The sequence below is a fragment of the Oreochromis niloticus genome, linkage group LG20 (assembly GCF_001858045.2).
Source record: "Oreochromis niloticus isolate F11D_XX linkage group LG20, O_niloticus_UMD_NMBU, whole genome shotgun sequence".
Classification (NCBI taxonomy): domain Eukaryota; kingdom Metazoa; phylum Chordata; class Actinopteri; order Cichliformes; family Cichlidae; genus Oreochromis; species Oreochromis niloticus.
In genome coordinates this window covers 5,052,460-5,068,094 of record NC_031984.2, presented here as the reverse complement: position 1 = coordinate 5,068,094, position 15,635 = coordinate 5,052,460, and the positions used below count along the sequence as shown (strand labels likewise).

Below are 15,635 nucleotides of genomic sequence, written 5' to 3'. Positions count from 1 at the left end.
ACAAAATAACTGAGTTTTAAAAACGTGTTTATTTAATTAAATTATAAAAATAGTTTGGCTGATTTAATGAAGCTGTCTCAAGTGAAGAACTAGTAAAACCAAGTAAACCAGTAAATTAACAATTATCTTAAGTGTTATACAGTTGCTTCAGTGCGATTTATACTGGAAGATAAATGTTAGGGCAAGAACCCCAACCATCAGATGATCCCCTGTGAGCAAGCACTAAGTAATAGTGGGGAGGAAGAACTCCGTTTGGCCCCTCCAGGATCAGGCTAAGGGCGCATCTGCTATAAGCAACTGGCGAATGAAGACAGAAAAAAGGAACACTGAGAAACCAAACTTTTGCCAGTTTTTGAAATTAGTAAATGGTCCAGTGTTAAAATGTCTAATTTTACAAGAAATAAACATGTTTAGAGGCTGCTACAAAAACAAAAATGCTACAAAAATGTCATCATCTGATTATATTTTCTCCGTGCTTCAGTTTTGGTGACTGAAAATCTAATATTGTATTTAACAGGTAGCGGTGTCTCAGTGTTCCACCTGTACAGTTTATAGATGCAGTTTGCCAGTAAAGCCAGGTAACAGTACCTGATAACATTTCACCCTCCTGTCCACATATGACGTCTTCTGGCTCCGCCGATAATAACATTACAGCTTCAAAATGCAGAACATGTGACATCACAGTGGCTACGTTCTGATGTTACCTTTGTCTTGCTCTTTGAACAACAGCCATCGATCCGCTGCAGGTTTGTGTTGGCGCTCAATAACATAAAACATCGTCTCAAACTCTGGTGCAGTCAAAGCATATAGCACATACTGTGTTTTCAGAATTGTATGACACAATTACAAATATAAAAATATTTCCATGTGAATTTTAAAATTATTACAGACTTATGAATAAATAGTTTCAGTTAGATTAAAATAACAGGAATGTTGCATTACGCTGACATAAGCATCACTTGGTTTGAACCCAGTGATGTTTTTTGGTAAATGCACAGCTGGGGCTATGCTATGAAACCCGGATTCACCAGCAGTCTGAAATGTGACACACCAGCAGCTCCACCATCCAGCAGTTTCTTCTAGAACATTAGTGATGATGAAATCCACAGCTGCATTCGAGAAACATCCCATCTTTGGTCCTCTACTTTGTGTCCATAATAGATAACGGCAGTCACTTGTTTTTAGTGGGAAGATAATCCAGCTCATCGCTCTCCTCTGGTCCTCTGATGTCCCCAGAACTCTTCTCTTCATCTGATCAGACACAGGAGAAACACAATGTTTCTTTGTTTTTGGTTCACTCAAACAAAAAACAAAACAAAAACAACAGGTATCATAAAAACTCCTGAGTGTCGTTTACATACAGATGTCTTCAGACGACAGCAGCTCAGGAGTACGAATCCTTCCTTCCTCGTACTGAGTTTTCTTCTCCAGGAGTCGCTGTTTGCTGGAATTTATCTGAACTGAACAAACAGGAAATAGATAAAGTTTCAGACTCATTGAATCAACTCGGTTGTGTTTAGTGTCCTAAACCGATAATGAATTCTGCTTTTTAAAGAAAAGTTTAGGACAGCTGTTCAGTAATGTCTGAAGAAACTAGGGTGTGGTCCTTTAATGAGTTGCTCACATACTTGAGGGCTCTGGAGATGTTGACTTCAGGGACCCTGCAGGAGAGAAGCCGTAGAGTCTTGCATCGGCCCCTGCTGTGGTTTGCCCTCTAGTCTCTGGTCCTGTTGGGGCCCCTGTCAGTGGTCCGGGTGCTATACTGAAACTGGTGCTATTGGGCTGGGGAGGGAAATTGTACTGGTCCTCAGTGGGCACCGAAGGCTGGTTGCACTCAACCTCTGTGAGCCTAGCTGGACAGTGATACTGGGCTTTGGTGGAAGGAGATAAAGACCTGCAGCTGGTCCCGTTTGATCTCAATTGAGAGCGAAGGTCGTACTGGGAGAAACCTCGACTCTCGTCGGTTTCACACGGACCAGCGAACGAACAGGAGGACACAGGAGGGAAAATGGATGACGGGGGAAGAGATGACGATGAGTGAAGTGGGTCAGGAGGGGCGAGGGTGACCAAAGAGGGAGAGGAAGAAAATTTGGTTGACTGTGACACTTGGTAGGTATTCTCCAGTGGTCCCAGTTTACTCAGCTCCTTGGAAAGCTGTTGTATATTAGAGTCCAGAGAGCGGGGAGGTCTGGGGAAGGACTGGTAGGGGGGCTCCCTCACCATTTTATATACGTCCTCAAGAGATGCACACACCTATGAAAAAACAAAAACAACACACTGAGGTGAAAAACAGGAGGATCCAAACAGGAGCCCTGAGGAACTCCAGCGTGCTCTAGCCAGCAGTCACAGAAGTCCAGATTAAATTAAATTGCACCAGAACCAGTCTGAACTGACAGGATATGCATCTGAGTAAGTCTGCAACCACTGAAACTACATCTGAGGAGGTCTGGAGAGACTGAAACTACATCTGACAAAGTCCAGACTTAATGAAACCGTTTCTGAAGAAACCAAGTGAGTGTGGCTGGCTCTTACATCTTTCATTACCGGTCTCTTCCTCCTGAGTTTTGTCAGACACCTGCAGGCCAGAGCCGCCAGTTGCAGGCTACCAGTAGGCTCAGCCGTGCCCCCTGCAATGAAAATGAACACAACAGTTAACAGGGAAGGACATGGAGCAGGCACAAGAAGGACAGGGACTGTGGTCTTAGCTCAAACACTGACCTGAAATCAGCCGTTTGTCAAGATGCTTTTTCCAAACTGCTTCAGTTGAGCCACCTGGACCTTCCTTGATATCCTCCACCAGGTCCTTCTGTGAACCAGAATCAAAACCAAGGTAAGCCCGACTCAAACAGACCAGGTTACCAGCAAGGAAACACACCAGCCAGGTTTGGAAGAATTCTGCTGTTTCCCAAAGCTGCAGATTCAAAACAACCCAATCTGCAAATCGACTGTGTGAGCAGGTTTGTGTTATTACCAGGTATCTCCCTTCATACGTCCCATCTTTCTCCAGAGCTCGACGTCCAGTCAGCACCTCGAGCAGCACCTGAAACACACACATGCATGTGTGGGCACACACGCACCATTTTCAGACACTTGCTGTGTTTCTCTTCTGTTTTCTGGTCTCAGAATAAATATGTTCAGTTTCACGTCGGTTCCTAAAACAGGATATTTCCTGTTGCCAACTCTATAATCTACAACTGACAAAGATGTTTCTCTAACTAATAGGTGGCTTATTTTATAAACAAAACCACCTACAAATTACTATGTTTATGATATTTTTTATGGTTTAATGGCTGATGTTTTAGTGTATTTATGTGTGTTATACTTTTCAATCATTTTTATGGAGAATGAGCTTGAAGCTTGGGGTGAAAATTATGCTTTACAGTATACTAGTATTACAGATCAAACGATAACGCCGTCATACTTTAATCAGCACAAATTCAAGTCATTCTGTTTCCAGGTCCTTTTTTTTACTTCTGTGCTTCGGTTTCAAAATCTATAACTTCTTGTTTACATCTTTTGTGGTGTTTCAAATATTTTCTAGAGGAACAATCAAAATTGAGGCAGGCAGCTGTAAATCTTGCTACTCCTCAACGGTTAGCCATGGTTCACATCGAAACATCACATCATAGTGATTAGGAATTAAAAACTGCATTAAAAATCAAGTCCTATAATATTAAAAACATACATGTTTCACACAATTTTCCACTGTTCTCATAATAGAAATGGGCCTGTTTCTGTACCAAACTACAAAATGTTATTGGAAAAGCAGAAATATTTTTATGATTAGGAATATATGAATACACAGAGTCCTCCCATACTGCTCAAAAAGTTCCTCTTAAACTAACAGACTTCTTTTCCCAAGAGGCCCTGCGTCATCTCACCACTCCGAAGCTGTAAACGTCCAGTTTGGGTCCCAGCTCTCCGCCCCTCACGTATTCCTCCGGCAGATAAGCCAGCGTTCCTCTCACTGTTGTTGTTTTACCCACAGATGTCGTGCTAGCTGCCGAGGTGCCGGTGGGTACAAACCGAGCCAGACCGAAGTCTGAAAGCTTCGCCGTCATGTGACTGTCCAACAAAATGTTGGAGCTGGAGAGAAACAGAGGCACAGAAACAAAAAGAGTTCAGGTTAACACACCAGGTGAAAGCAGAGGCTGCGTTTTTGCCAGTGCGTCGCAATAGTGCAAATACTCGAACTAACAGACTCTTTTAAAAAAAGAAGAAACACAACAAAAACACATCACAGACGACTTTTTGATATCAGGCAGCCTTATAACCAGGTGGAACACATCAACTGTGATAAATGAGTAAATGTGGCGGTAAATGCACTTCATGCAAATCATTTCATTACTTCTTCAACGGAAACTTCATCTTGATGGTTTTTTCCTGTGAACTTTGTATGAACTGTGAAATGAAGGCATGAATTTCAAATGAAATTTCACCTGACGGTCTTGCCTACGCTGACATGTTTTACACACAATTCAGAGGAAAACAAATAAATGAGGGCGACCTCTGGATAGCAGAAGAGGAAGAAGAGGGGCTTCTTCCTCTCTTTGTTGTGTTTGGCTGAATGACAAAGTACACCATAAATATTTATTTTCCTGATCACTTTTCCTTGACTAGAGGAAAAATGTGAGAAGTTAGAAGAGAACAGACTACAGTTCACGACAGACTGATTAATAACACGAGGGTGAATGTTGGTCTGCTGTGGTGAAATTGCAACGTCCTGGACTACAAAAAGCTCATCTTTCATACTGTTCCTGCGTTGGTCATATAAAAGAGGATAATGGTGAAAAAATTTAAAACAAATGGAGCAGGCTCGATCTCAGCAGACAGAGCAGGTCGTACACGGTGGTTCAATCCCTGGTCCTGCAGTGCATATGTCGCAGTCCCATCCCTTGTGATTTTTAGTGCTTAAAGGCGAAGAATACGGCACTTTATAAATGTGTATGAACGAGCATGACTGTAGCTTGTAGTAAAAAGTGCTTCGACTGCTCAGTTAGAAAAGCGCTATATAGGTACTAGCCCATCTTCCAATTCAGTAACATAAATAAAAATAAATTCATCATCAAGGCTGAAATTTGAAAAAGGGAATTTATGCCCTATAAACAGAAATATTATTTGTCACTTTCAGATTAGCTACTCATCGTGTCCAGTCATTTCTCTCTTCCTGCTGGAAATAATCCAGTATAGCTTCTGCTTTCTACACTTTTCAGTGACTCATGTCAAATAAAAATAATCCTAAAGACTGTAATACAGCTGTTCACTTTGATCCATTTAACACATATGGATTCATAAATACACTGAACAGCTCCAGGGTGAAGCTCACCTTTTCACGTCTCCGTGGATCAGCGGCTTTTCGCCTTCAGATGGGCAGTGGAGAAACTGCAGAGCTTCTGATGCGTCTTTAACAACACTGACTCTCTGAGGCCACGAGAGCAACGCACACTCCTGAAATACACACACACGGAAATAAACACCCCCCCGAAACAAACAAACATTTGTAAATTATGTAGTGTGCAGGGTTTTCCCCGAGCACTGAAACTCCGGTGCAGCCCTGAGTGTTTTTACAGAGCATCATGGAGGATGCACAAAAGAGGTAACGGTGATTAATATAATAATGATAATGGATTGGATTTATATAGCGCTTTTCAAGGCACCCAAAGCGCTTTACAATGCCATTATTCATGCACGCTCACATTCATTCACTATATATAAACGCTTAAGAGCCACCATCATTATTTAACAAGCCTTTCATATTTATATTCACTTCCCATCAGTAGATCTTATTTATTTGTATATCACAATCTGTTATTCACATCTACTTGGAGCAACAGATGAAGGATGATACACTGCGTGTATCAGGTTTCAGTGTTGCCAGCTTTCTTTCGGTAATATTGCAGGGATAATGGCAAAAGCCACCACTGAAAAGACCCAGCAATGACCAGCTATGACACCCAGAAAGCACCCGAGTCCTGGGAAAACCTGGAAAAACCCTGGAGTTATCTGAGCAGTGTGCATCTGTGTATGTGTTACGTTGTGCAGCTGGTCCTCCAGAGATCTGTTTTCCATGTAGCTGTAAATCAGACACAATGAACCTCCTCCGTCACTGAACCCTAAAAGATCCACAATGTTGCGATGTCTGAATCTGAGGAGGACACACACAATAACAACCATGTCACTTTAATCAGAACAGATGAAATCTGCTGCATCTCACTGCGGAGCTTCACCCACCTTGACAGTTGCTCCACTTCAGTCTGGAAGCTCTTCTTCAGCAGAGCCCAGTCCAGCAGCCCGTCCTGTCAACGACAGCAGCAATTCTGACCAATCACAATCTACATCCTGGCAGTAAAATGGACCAATAAGAAGGCTTTTTCAGACAGTGAGCGGTCGACCCCTCTCTAATTATCAATTGCTGTTTTTCTTTTAACTTTTCTTAACAGAGCCAAAAGACTCTTTCAGACTCATTTTGTCTCCGTTTCCATGGTGGCAAAAACCTCGAGAATGACAGCTGTTTTTTGCAATGAGCATATCCTGGATAATCCTCTCTCACACTTAGAATGACCCAAATTTACAAAATGGAGTAAATTTTTCATTAAGTGTGACTGAAACGAGAAGCTGAGATGATAACGTCAGCAGTAAAGTGTTGACTATGGTCCTGACAGAGCGCCGTCTTCCCACAGACTCACTTTAGGAACTGAATTTTTGTTCAACAGCAGCAGTCGCTCCCTAGTGGCCTTTAAAAATGATGCAGGTTTAAGGCACCTCTACGTCGGCTTCACTTTTTAGACCCAGAAGCTAAAATTGAAGCTCGTGTTTTGTGTGGAGACGTGCTTTAGAAGGGAACCACCCGACCCTACCACCACCGCAGGATTTCCAGGTCGGTTTAAAATGTCAAGCAAATTTAAAAGTTACCTAAACCTGCCGTCTAACAGCCAGCAGGGGGCGACTCTTCTGCTCTGTGACCTTTCGTCATGACATTTTGGGCTCAGTCACTAGTTCCAGGTCAGACTGAATAAAACATGAAGATCATTTCGTAAAATAAAGAATCAAAAAGAATACTCTAATTGGCTAACAACTACTCACTCGTTAGCACGCTTAGCTAGAAGCATCATCATGGGGACTTAACCAATGGCAGACGCCCCGGAGACTACATTCATCTTTTATAGGGTCCATAGCTGTAACAAGCCAAAACAAAAGCCTGCACAGCCTTTTTGATCTAACTTTTGTGTTGCTTAAACTTCATTGTTGATGGCCTGCAGGTGGCGACTCCTCTGGTTAAATAAAGACTTTAAGTAACGGGTCCTCAAAATAAAAGTCTGAAACACCATTTCTGATTTTTTTATTTCATCTCATTTCCTTTTATTTCTTTGGCGCCCGACAGTTTTAACTCCAACCGCCCGATAGCGCCAGCGCAGAAACAGACGTTTATGATCGTAAATAAATTTACTCTAACTGCAGCGTAAACTGTAAGCGGAGTGTTTCTGTACGAGTCCTGTCGCTGCCTGAAAACCGCTCGCTGTCTGAAAACTCCTAAAGACTGAACTGCGTTGTGATTGGCTGACCTCTTTGAATTTCTTGACGGCGTACTTCATGCCCTTCAGAGTCGCTCTGTACACGACTCCAAATCCCCCCTCCCCTATCTGCAGGCAGGGGGAGAACCCATTTGTCCCAGCATACACCTCTTCATATGACAAGCGCATCACTGGGATGCTGCTGCTCACCGCCACCGGCGCCATCACCTGCGGCTGAGGGATGACATCACCACCATCATCGTGCTTTGTTGTAGTGATGTGTTTGTATTGATTATTGAACAAACCTTGTGTAATGTGTGTGTAAGTGTGCGTGTGAGAGAGAAACCTGGTGGCGTTGTTGCACTTCAGAGCGCAGCCCCGGGGGGGGCGATGCAGGTCTGGGTAATGGACTTCCTTTATTTACAGAATAAAGTAATGACATCATCAGTGTCACAGAACAAGCTGACTGGACATACGAAAAAGTCTGTGTGTGCTTGTGTTACCTATTGAGCTCACTCTACAGGTGTTCTGTATGGGTGTGGCCCCAGGCTTTTTGGGAAGGGGGACAAACTGAGAGTCAGAAAAAGGAGACGGAGAAGGAAGACGAGGAGCAGGAGCAGGAGCAGGAACATAGGAGTAAAGGTCCGGACTTCTCACCCCTGCAGACAGAGAGACAGAATGAAAAATCTAAAGTCATTCCTGTACAAGAGGTTCTATTGAGAACAAGGACTTCAGACACGTTGCACTAACATGTGTAGTGATGAAGTGTTTTCAGAGAATATGATCACACCAGAGACATCTTCAATACACGTACAGGGAGGGGTGCAGCACTGAGGATGCTGTGCTAAGTGTCACTCTTTTAATAAGCAGGCATTCAGAAGATTCAAAAGCTTATGATCCCATTCTGTTTGCTGATTTTATTTCTGCGTTTGGTCGCTGCAGGTCCAAAAACTCTTAAATTTACAAATGCCTTGAAAGGGGAGAAGAAGAGGAATGTTTACCCATTGTGACAGAGAAGGACTTCACGGAAAAATATGATTTAACCATGAAAGAACATTTCCTGTTAGGCCAACTACATGTTCTAATCTTGTTAAGGCTACTGGACTAATTATGGGTTATCAAATTCTCATCAAAGAATTTGATAACCCCGTTATTATTATTATTATTTTACATCTCCTACATGCAGGTGACTGCTCGTCTTTATCCCACAGGGATATCAGTGATTTCAAAGTGTGATGTAACTGTGATCGTCTCATTTTGAACAGCGATAAAACTGGAAAAAAATAAATAAATAAAAAAAAAAAAATGTATAAGGGTATATGTGCACACAACAACGACTACGTGGCAATTGACATCTGTACAATAGAGCACATATAAGTACTTATAAGCATCTATATCGACAAATTCTTTAATTGTGAAGAATAAGTTGATTTTTAAATGTGAAAAATTAGCTCAAAGACTCCACTGTCTTTGTAGACTCAGACTGTTTGAAGTGAGCTCTGTGGTTATGGGTATTTTTTATAATTCAGTACTTGAAACTTTGATTAGATATGAGATGACAGCCTGGTTTGGCTCGCTTACAGTAAATTTAGAGTCTAAGATTGAGAAACTGATAAAACTACCATGAAAGGCAAAGGAAACAAAGAGAAACAGTCTCTTATGTCGAAATGAGGAAACTGTTGTTCATCAGGCTCATAAAATTGTTCATGAACCATCCCATATTCTTTATTCAGAGTACGGGTTATTAGCCGCAGGGACTGTAAAACAAACTGCTATAAGCTCTCATCACTCCCAGCATCTATTGCACTTTTAAATAAGGACTCAGTGCAGTTTAAAAGTTCTGGAGCCACATCATCCTATACATAAATCTTTGCTGGAATCGTAATATGGGAAGCAAATTTTTATTACTAATTTGGATAATTAATTGATTGATTGATTGATTGATTTTTGGTGCTGGTTTTATTGTGCGAATACTGCTTTGTTTAGCACCGTTTGTCCAAGATAAATATCTAATGTGGTATAACTAGGCAAAGATAAGAGGCAAGTTTATTCTTATCTTTGCATAGTCTTGCAGAAACATGAAAAAGACGACATCGAGGTGGGAGCACTGATGCCGCCTTTCCAGACGTGAAGGCTAGCAGTTCTATAGCCACTGATGTACTTCTATACAATCAAACATTCAGGCTTTTGTGCCGATAACAAGCTTCTACTCTAGTAAAGAGGATGCGATGCACGTTTCCAAAAAGAATTTCACATTTGAATTTGTCTGACCACAGAAGAGTTCTTCCACTTTGACTCAGGCCATTTTAAATGAGCTTCAGTTCAGAGAGAACAGGGGGTTTTTCTGGATCTTCTTCACGTATGGCTTCCTGTTTGTATGTTAAAGCTGCATTTGCAGATGGCGCGGTGAACTATCTTGACAGACAATAATTTCTGGAAGTGTTCCCGACTCCATGCACTGATTTCCATGACAGAATCGTGCCTGTTTTTAATGCTGTGCCTCCTGAGGGTCCAAAGATCGCAGTATCCAATATTCATTTTCAGCCTTTTCTCTTGCACACAGAGACTTCTACAGCTTCTCTGAATCTTGTGATGATAACATGTACTGTAAATGATGAGGTATTCAAAGTCTTGTTGGTTTTATGTTAAGGAATATTATTCTGAAATTCTCCCCCAACTGATAGACACTTTTTTAAAGCTACAACTACAAAAGTAGCTTAAACTGCTAAGTATCAACTTATGAGTGAACAAAGTCAAGCATGAGGGTAACCACAGGCAGCATATTCAAGATGAAGTGATAACTAAAGGACAACAACCCAACAACTTAAAAAGCATTTACAAAACAAAGCATCATATGTTGGTTGTGATCAGCTGTAAACACCTACAGCATATATCTGTGAAATCCAACATATTTTAAGACCTTATTTTCCTTTTTAAAAGACACCTGGGAACAACTATATTTAAGAATTTTTAAGATATGGGCTTTTTTTCTAGAAGCAGGTGTAAATAAGTCTTTATTGACTCCTATTCACCGAGGCTATCTCATAAGCACCCCACTGAACTGCAGCCAGTTTGTGCACTGTGGCATTAACATTAATATACTATCCCTCAGGGTCAAAGGTCATGAGTGTTTGGAGGTAAACTCACAGTTCAAGATGACATCACGGGGGCGTAACAGCTGCAGGTCCTCCAGCAGGTCGATCAGCTCTCCGACTCGAATGTTCCTGTTCGAGCATTTGACCATCACCCAGTGGGTCCGCCTTTCCTGCCTCTCAGCCAATCGCACGTCGTTCTGATCCATCAGGATCCCAGAGGCTGTGAGACAGAAACAGTACAATCAAAAACTGCAGTAATATGAAGTAAGCTGATTTTACAGACACACACAGAATTCAGAGGACAAACACTAGCTCACTATAAACAATCACTAATATAAAATACAATAATATAAAAACAAAATCTAATAAGTTTTAAATTTGACTAAAAACAGCACAAAGAGAAAATGTGAAATATTAAAACCTAAAGTTTAAACAGCATTTGGTTGAATCCGAACAGAGAATTTCCCCGTACACGTCACAGTTCATCCTTCTGCTAAAAACTAGTGACCCGGCTTCACTGGTAGCCATACACGCCCGTACCATAACATGTTTAACAGATGTTTTCATGGAAAGTCAGATCTGGCCTTCTTGTTCTTGAGTGTAACCAGTGGTTTGCACAGGAAAGGCATCCCTTTACTGTAGACTTTGGCAAAGATATGTCGACCTAACCCAGGATGTTTCTGACTCTGTAAGATGCTGTGAAGATCTTCTGAACCAAGGAGATAATTCTGTGATTTTCTTGGTTCAGAGATAATTTTGTGACACTTTAGCTGTCCTCTGTGATCTTTCAGGCCTTCTGGTGTTGCTGGTGTTGCCAGTACATCCATTGTGTTATGCCGATTGCTGTCTCTCTAACAGCTTTATTTGTGTTTGTCAGCCTAATAATGCTTCCCTCATTAATATCAACACCTCTTTGTGCCTCTTTTTGAGAGTTAATGCAAATTTCAACACTCTGAATCAACATCTTTTATTGTCTTAGTTTGTCATGAAATAACAAAGGAACAGGCTTCCCTTAGCCAAGACATGGCTTCCAAGTTAATTGTCCAATCACTTTTGAGCCTCTAAAACTGTGCATGATGCTGCATTCCAGATACCTCTGAATCCAGATGTCGGAACTTGGAAATTAGGGCGTTCCAGAAGAAGTGAGGAAAAAGAGGATTTGTTTTGGCTCTTCGCAAGGTAGAGATATTCAGGAATCACTAGCATGCACCTATGGTATCAATTTGAAAATCCTAGATGACTTCATTCTGAAAATCTTGTGAATGCAATGATTAAAGAAAACTTGACCTCTGGCCTTGACCTTGAGGTTGAGGTCACTGAGATTCAAGCTTGTCTAAGATTTTTAGTAGATGGACTCATGGTATCAATTAGAAAACCCTACGTTGCCTTGTTCTCAAGTTATTGTTTTCATAAACTTGGGTGTCCACGCCACCCGCCTGGCAATGACAATTCCCATCAGCCTTTTACAGCTGAGGGGTAAAAATGGCTGTAACTCCTAGAAAGCTAGCGCGGTTCTTTTTTTAAAGTGCTCGAATTAAAGCTGAAAGTCTGCACCAGAACCACATCTTGATGATTGTTTTAAAATTTCACCGTGGAAGTGTACAGAGGCGAGAACACGAAAATAAAAATTACTCCAAATACTTACTGAACAACACATACTGCATGTTGATGCATGTGATGTTATTTGTCTTATTTAGCGCGCAACATTTGCCCTTATATATTTTTTTAACATCTTTATCTGTTGCTTAACACTTGTGACTCATGCTTCAGTGCTACAGTGTTGCATTAGAGTTTGTCTGAGAGATTTCAAGGACATAACCAGCGCACGTGCTGTCCGCCGCAAACCACAACTCCATCACCTGATGTGGGTGGGATACACAACTGGGCCTGACGCTTTTCAGTTTGAAAACAGAAAAAAATGACCAGAGTTTACCACAAGGAGGAAGAGGTGCAAAAAACCCCAACATAGACTAAAGAAGCAAACAGGAAAAGTACAGGCGATGGCAATTTATTGTTCTAACAACTGGTTTCATTTCATTTCAAAGAAGTGCTTGTTCTGCCGTCTCCACAGCAGGGCAAAAATGAAATTACCAGCAACAGCAAAAAATATGAGCTGGAACAGTCCACATTAGTGGTACTTTGTCTCTTTTTTTTTGAGCTACAACAAGCCAACCTTCATGGTTAAAACAAAAACGAGTATCAAAAACTGATTTTCCTTAAATAGCCACTTGAGGTAATTCGATAAAGAGTCGCCATTGTGGCTTATACTGACCAGGATAAGCCACAATGGAGGGATGTCTCAGGGATCACAAGTAGCTGCCTCCGATGGCTGCGAGTGTGATGCAAATTCGAACTGATGGTGATATCAGAGGAGAGGTGCAGGGGGCCAAAACACTAAAAGGTGAGGAGTTTGCAAAGAAAAATCTGGGACTCTCGGCCATTTGACCTTAGAACTGAAGAAGCTTCTCGGATGAGAGGTGAAACATCTTCAAGCAACTCAAAGAAGTCCAGACGCTTTTCTTTGCAAACTCCTTTGACTACGATGACCTGGATGACTGAGAACCTTCACAGACACTAAAAGGTGAGGCTTCAAAATAACATCACAATCCCTGGCTCCATCATCTGTATACAGTTTCTGAGCCCTACATCTAAACCTTTTCTCCCACCTCTAACTGCTCTAGTATTTCTTTTCACTGTTCCACTTTGACAGCTGTGAATGTTCTCTAATGCTCAAATATAAGTCTGTGCCTTTGTCGTTTTTTCTGTAAAACTTAAGTTATATTTAAGTAGAAAAGACTGGCAGAGGTCTTCCTCCCCACCATCGCCAAATGCTACTTATACAATGTAAAACTTTAAAAGTGTATTTCATTCTAAGAAAACTTAAGATTTTTCAAGCCACCTGAACTCAATGAAGTACACCAACATAACAGAGCTCTACCTAATTTTTAGTCAAATAAACCCCACACAACCTTAGTTAAGAGAGGTTACAGTAAAACAGAAACATTCTGGATTTTTTGAGAAACCTCAAACTGTTCCTAATCACATTTCATTATGTGTCAGAACACAGGCATTTCAGTTTCTGTCACATTCCTGTGCTCCGTATTTACTCAATATTAACCAAGTGCACTTACAGATAACGTCTACCAGAGACTTCCTCAAAACAGACACCGGTGAATGTATCTATATTTAGACTAACTCTAGTCAAAATGTGACCTGATATTGGAAGAAAACTGTACCTGATTTAATCTCAGCTGACACTCACGCTAAAATAATATTTTATTAATATTATTATATATTTTAAAACTCTGTGGAAATAGATGGGACAGGTAAGCCCTGTACCTGAGGGCAGACCGAGAAGGATGAATCACAGCTGAGGCTCTCACAGCTTGTTTAATTCTTATTTTCTGTAGTGATTTCATACGACAGCGGTTAAAGTTGAAAGTTGTTACATCGAATAAACACGCTAGAGTTTATTTTGATGAAACACCCAATTAACGGTGGGCTCCACCGTCCCTCCTACCCCACGCTGCTGGCCTTTAGCTCTCAGTCAATGTTCGGGTTCTGACTCACCAAAGCGGGTCCAGTCCTGGTTTGACAGCCCGTCCATGATGCGGCAGAACTCACAGTCAACGGAGGCGGGCAGGTTGAAGTACAATACGGCCCTCGGGTCTCTTCCCGACATCTTTACCTAACTCCTTCTACAAGTTAATCCACGCTGAAGCTAACAGGCTAACCGATGACAGCGACCACTGCGAGGAACTCTGGGCGGTCTGTAGGGTATCAGGTTCACACAAGGACCTGGATCACTGGGTCACATCAGAACCGCCCGGAACGAATCTATTCAACCACTTCAAAAACTCTCTCAAACTACAGGTTTGAGTCTTCCAGCGCTTCCGCCTGAAATAAGCTAGCTGCTTCCGCTCCGTGCTACCAAAATAAAAGCCCGAGTAAATGAACCGTTTTAAAACTTTTTTCTTCACTTTTCACTTCTTTTTTTTTAAACAAATGTTTTACCTCGTGAGCCCCATACACCCCCATTTGATCAGAAGTGGACCAAACCAGTGAAATTTCCCTTTCTGACAGTTTAAATCAGTTTAATTACACATTTAATCCTCGAGATGTCTTAATAGGAATAGGAATAGGAAAAGAAGACAGGACGGACAGAAAAAAGCACATCTCAGTTTTTCTACATGACAAAGAAAAGCTGTCGTGGCAAATGAAAAAAATCTGTCAGCATGACTCTGGGTTTAAATTGTAAGACATAAAGTTATAAAATTACTGGAAAAAAAAGTTTGGGTAGTTTATTGACTATCCTGAAATAATATAGAAAGCTTTTGTTAATTCGCAGAAAATGACACTTTAAATTGTGCATCCTTTATAACAAACAGACATTTCTGTAGCAGTAAAAACAGGAACGTTTCTTATCACTCCCTGATTAGTTTGGTTTAGCATTAATGACCATGGGAGAGGTCTTTATCTGTGGAAAATAAAGCTGTAAAACATAGAAAAATGCAGCTAAAAGTAAATGTATTCCTTCACATTTTCAAAAGCTGTCCAGTGGGGCCAGATTGGAGTCTTTGCTTGGCCGAATTTCCAATTTATTTATATTGTTTATATGTATTATTTTTATTTATGAAGCACAGTCAAAATTCAAAAATAATTTAAATTCATTGTTTGGGGGGGTTAATGATAATTACTCAAGCATAAAATGTACTTTTCATTATTAAATCACCAAAAATAACCAGAAAATCCAAGTATTACTCTTCTCTATACCATGATTTGTATCAGTGTATTACATCAGACCGGTCGTTCTTACATGCAAAGTGTCAGCTTCTCCACTGTAACCGTTTCCTGGTTAAATATAATTTCCTGCATGACAAACTCCAGATTGTTGTTGTTGGTTTTTAACTATCAGTCGGAAAATAGGATATTATTAGAACTAGAGCTGCTTGATTTCAATCACAGTTATTTTGGTCAGTGCTGAGATTGCTGTGATGGAATCCAAATACTAACAGTTTTGAAAACATGT

The 15,635-nt window shown here is 41.0% G+C and overlaps 1 protein-coding gene across 1 annotated transcript; it reads right to left on the bottom strand.

The window, feature by feature from the left end:
- Positions 1-10: 10 nt before the first annotated feature.
- On the bottom strand, positions 11-14,529 carry irak1 (interleukin-1 receptor-associated kinase 1). The gene is made up of 15 exons (XM_003457627.5): positions 14,177-14,529; positions 10,659-10,826; positions 8,015-8,170; positions 7,858-7,925; positions 7,563-7,745; positions 6,232-6,296; positions 6,034-6,145; positions 5,327-5,448; positions 3,882-4,086; positions 2,972-3,040; positions 2,719-2,806; positions 2,533-2,627; positions 1,629-2,253; positions 1,362-1,460; positions 11-1,251 (listed from the first exon to the last, which is right to left on the bottom strand). The coding sequence occupies exons 1-15, from the start codon at positions 14,286-14,288 to the stop codon at positions 1,172-1,174; spliced, it is 2,247 nt and encodes a 748-aa protein (XP_003457675.1). The 5' UTR covers positions 14,289-14,529; the 3' UTR covers positions 11-1,171.
- Positions 14,530-15,635: the final 1,106 nt, after the last annotated feature.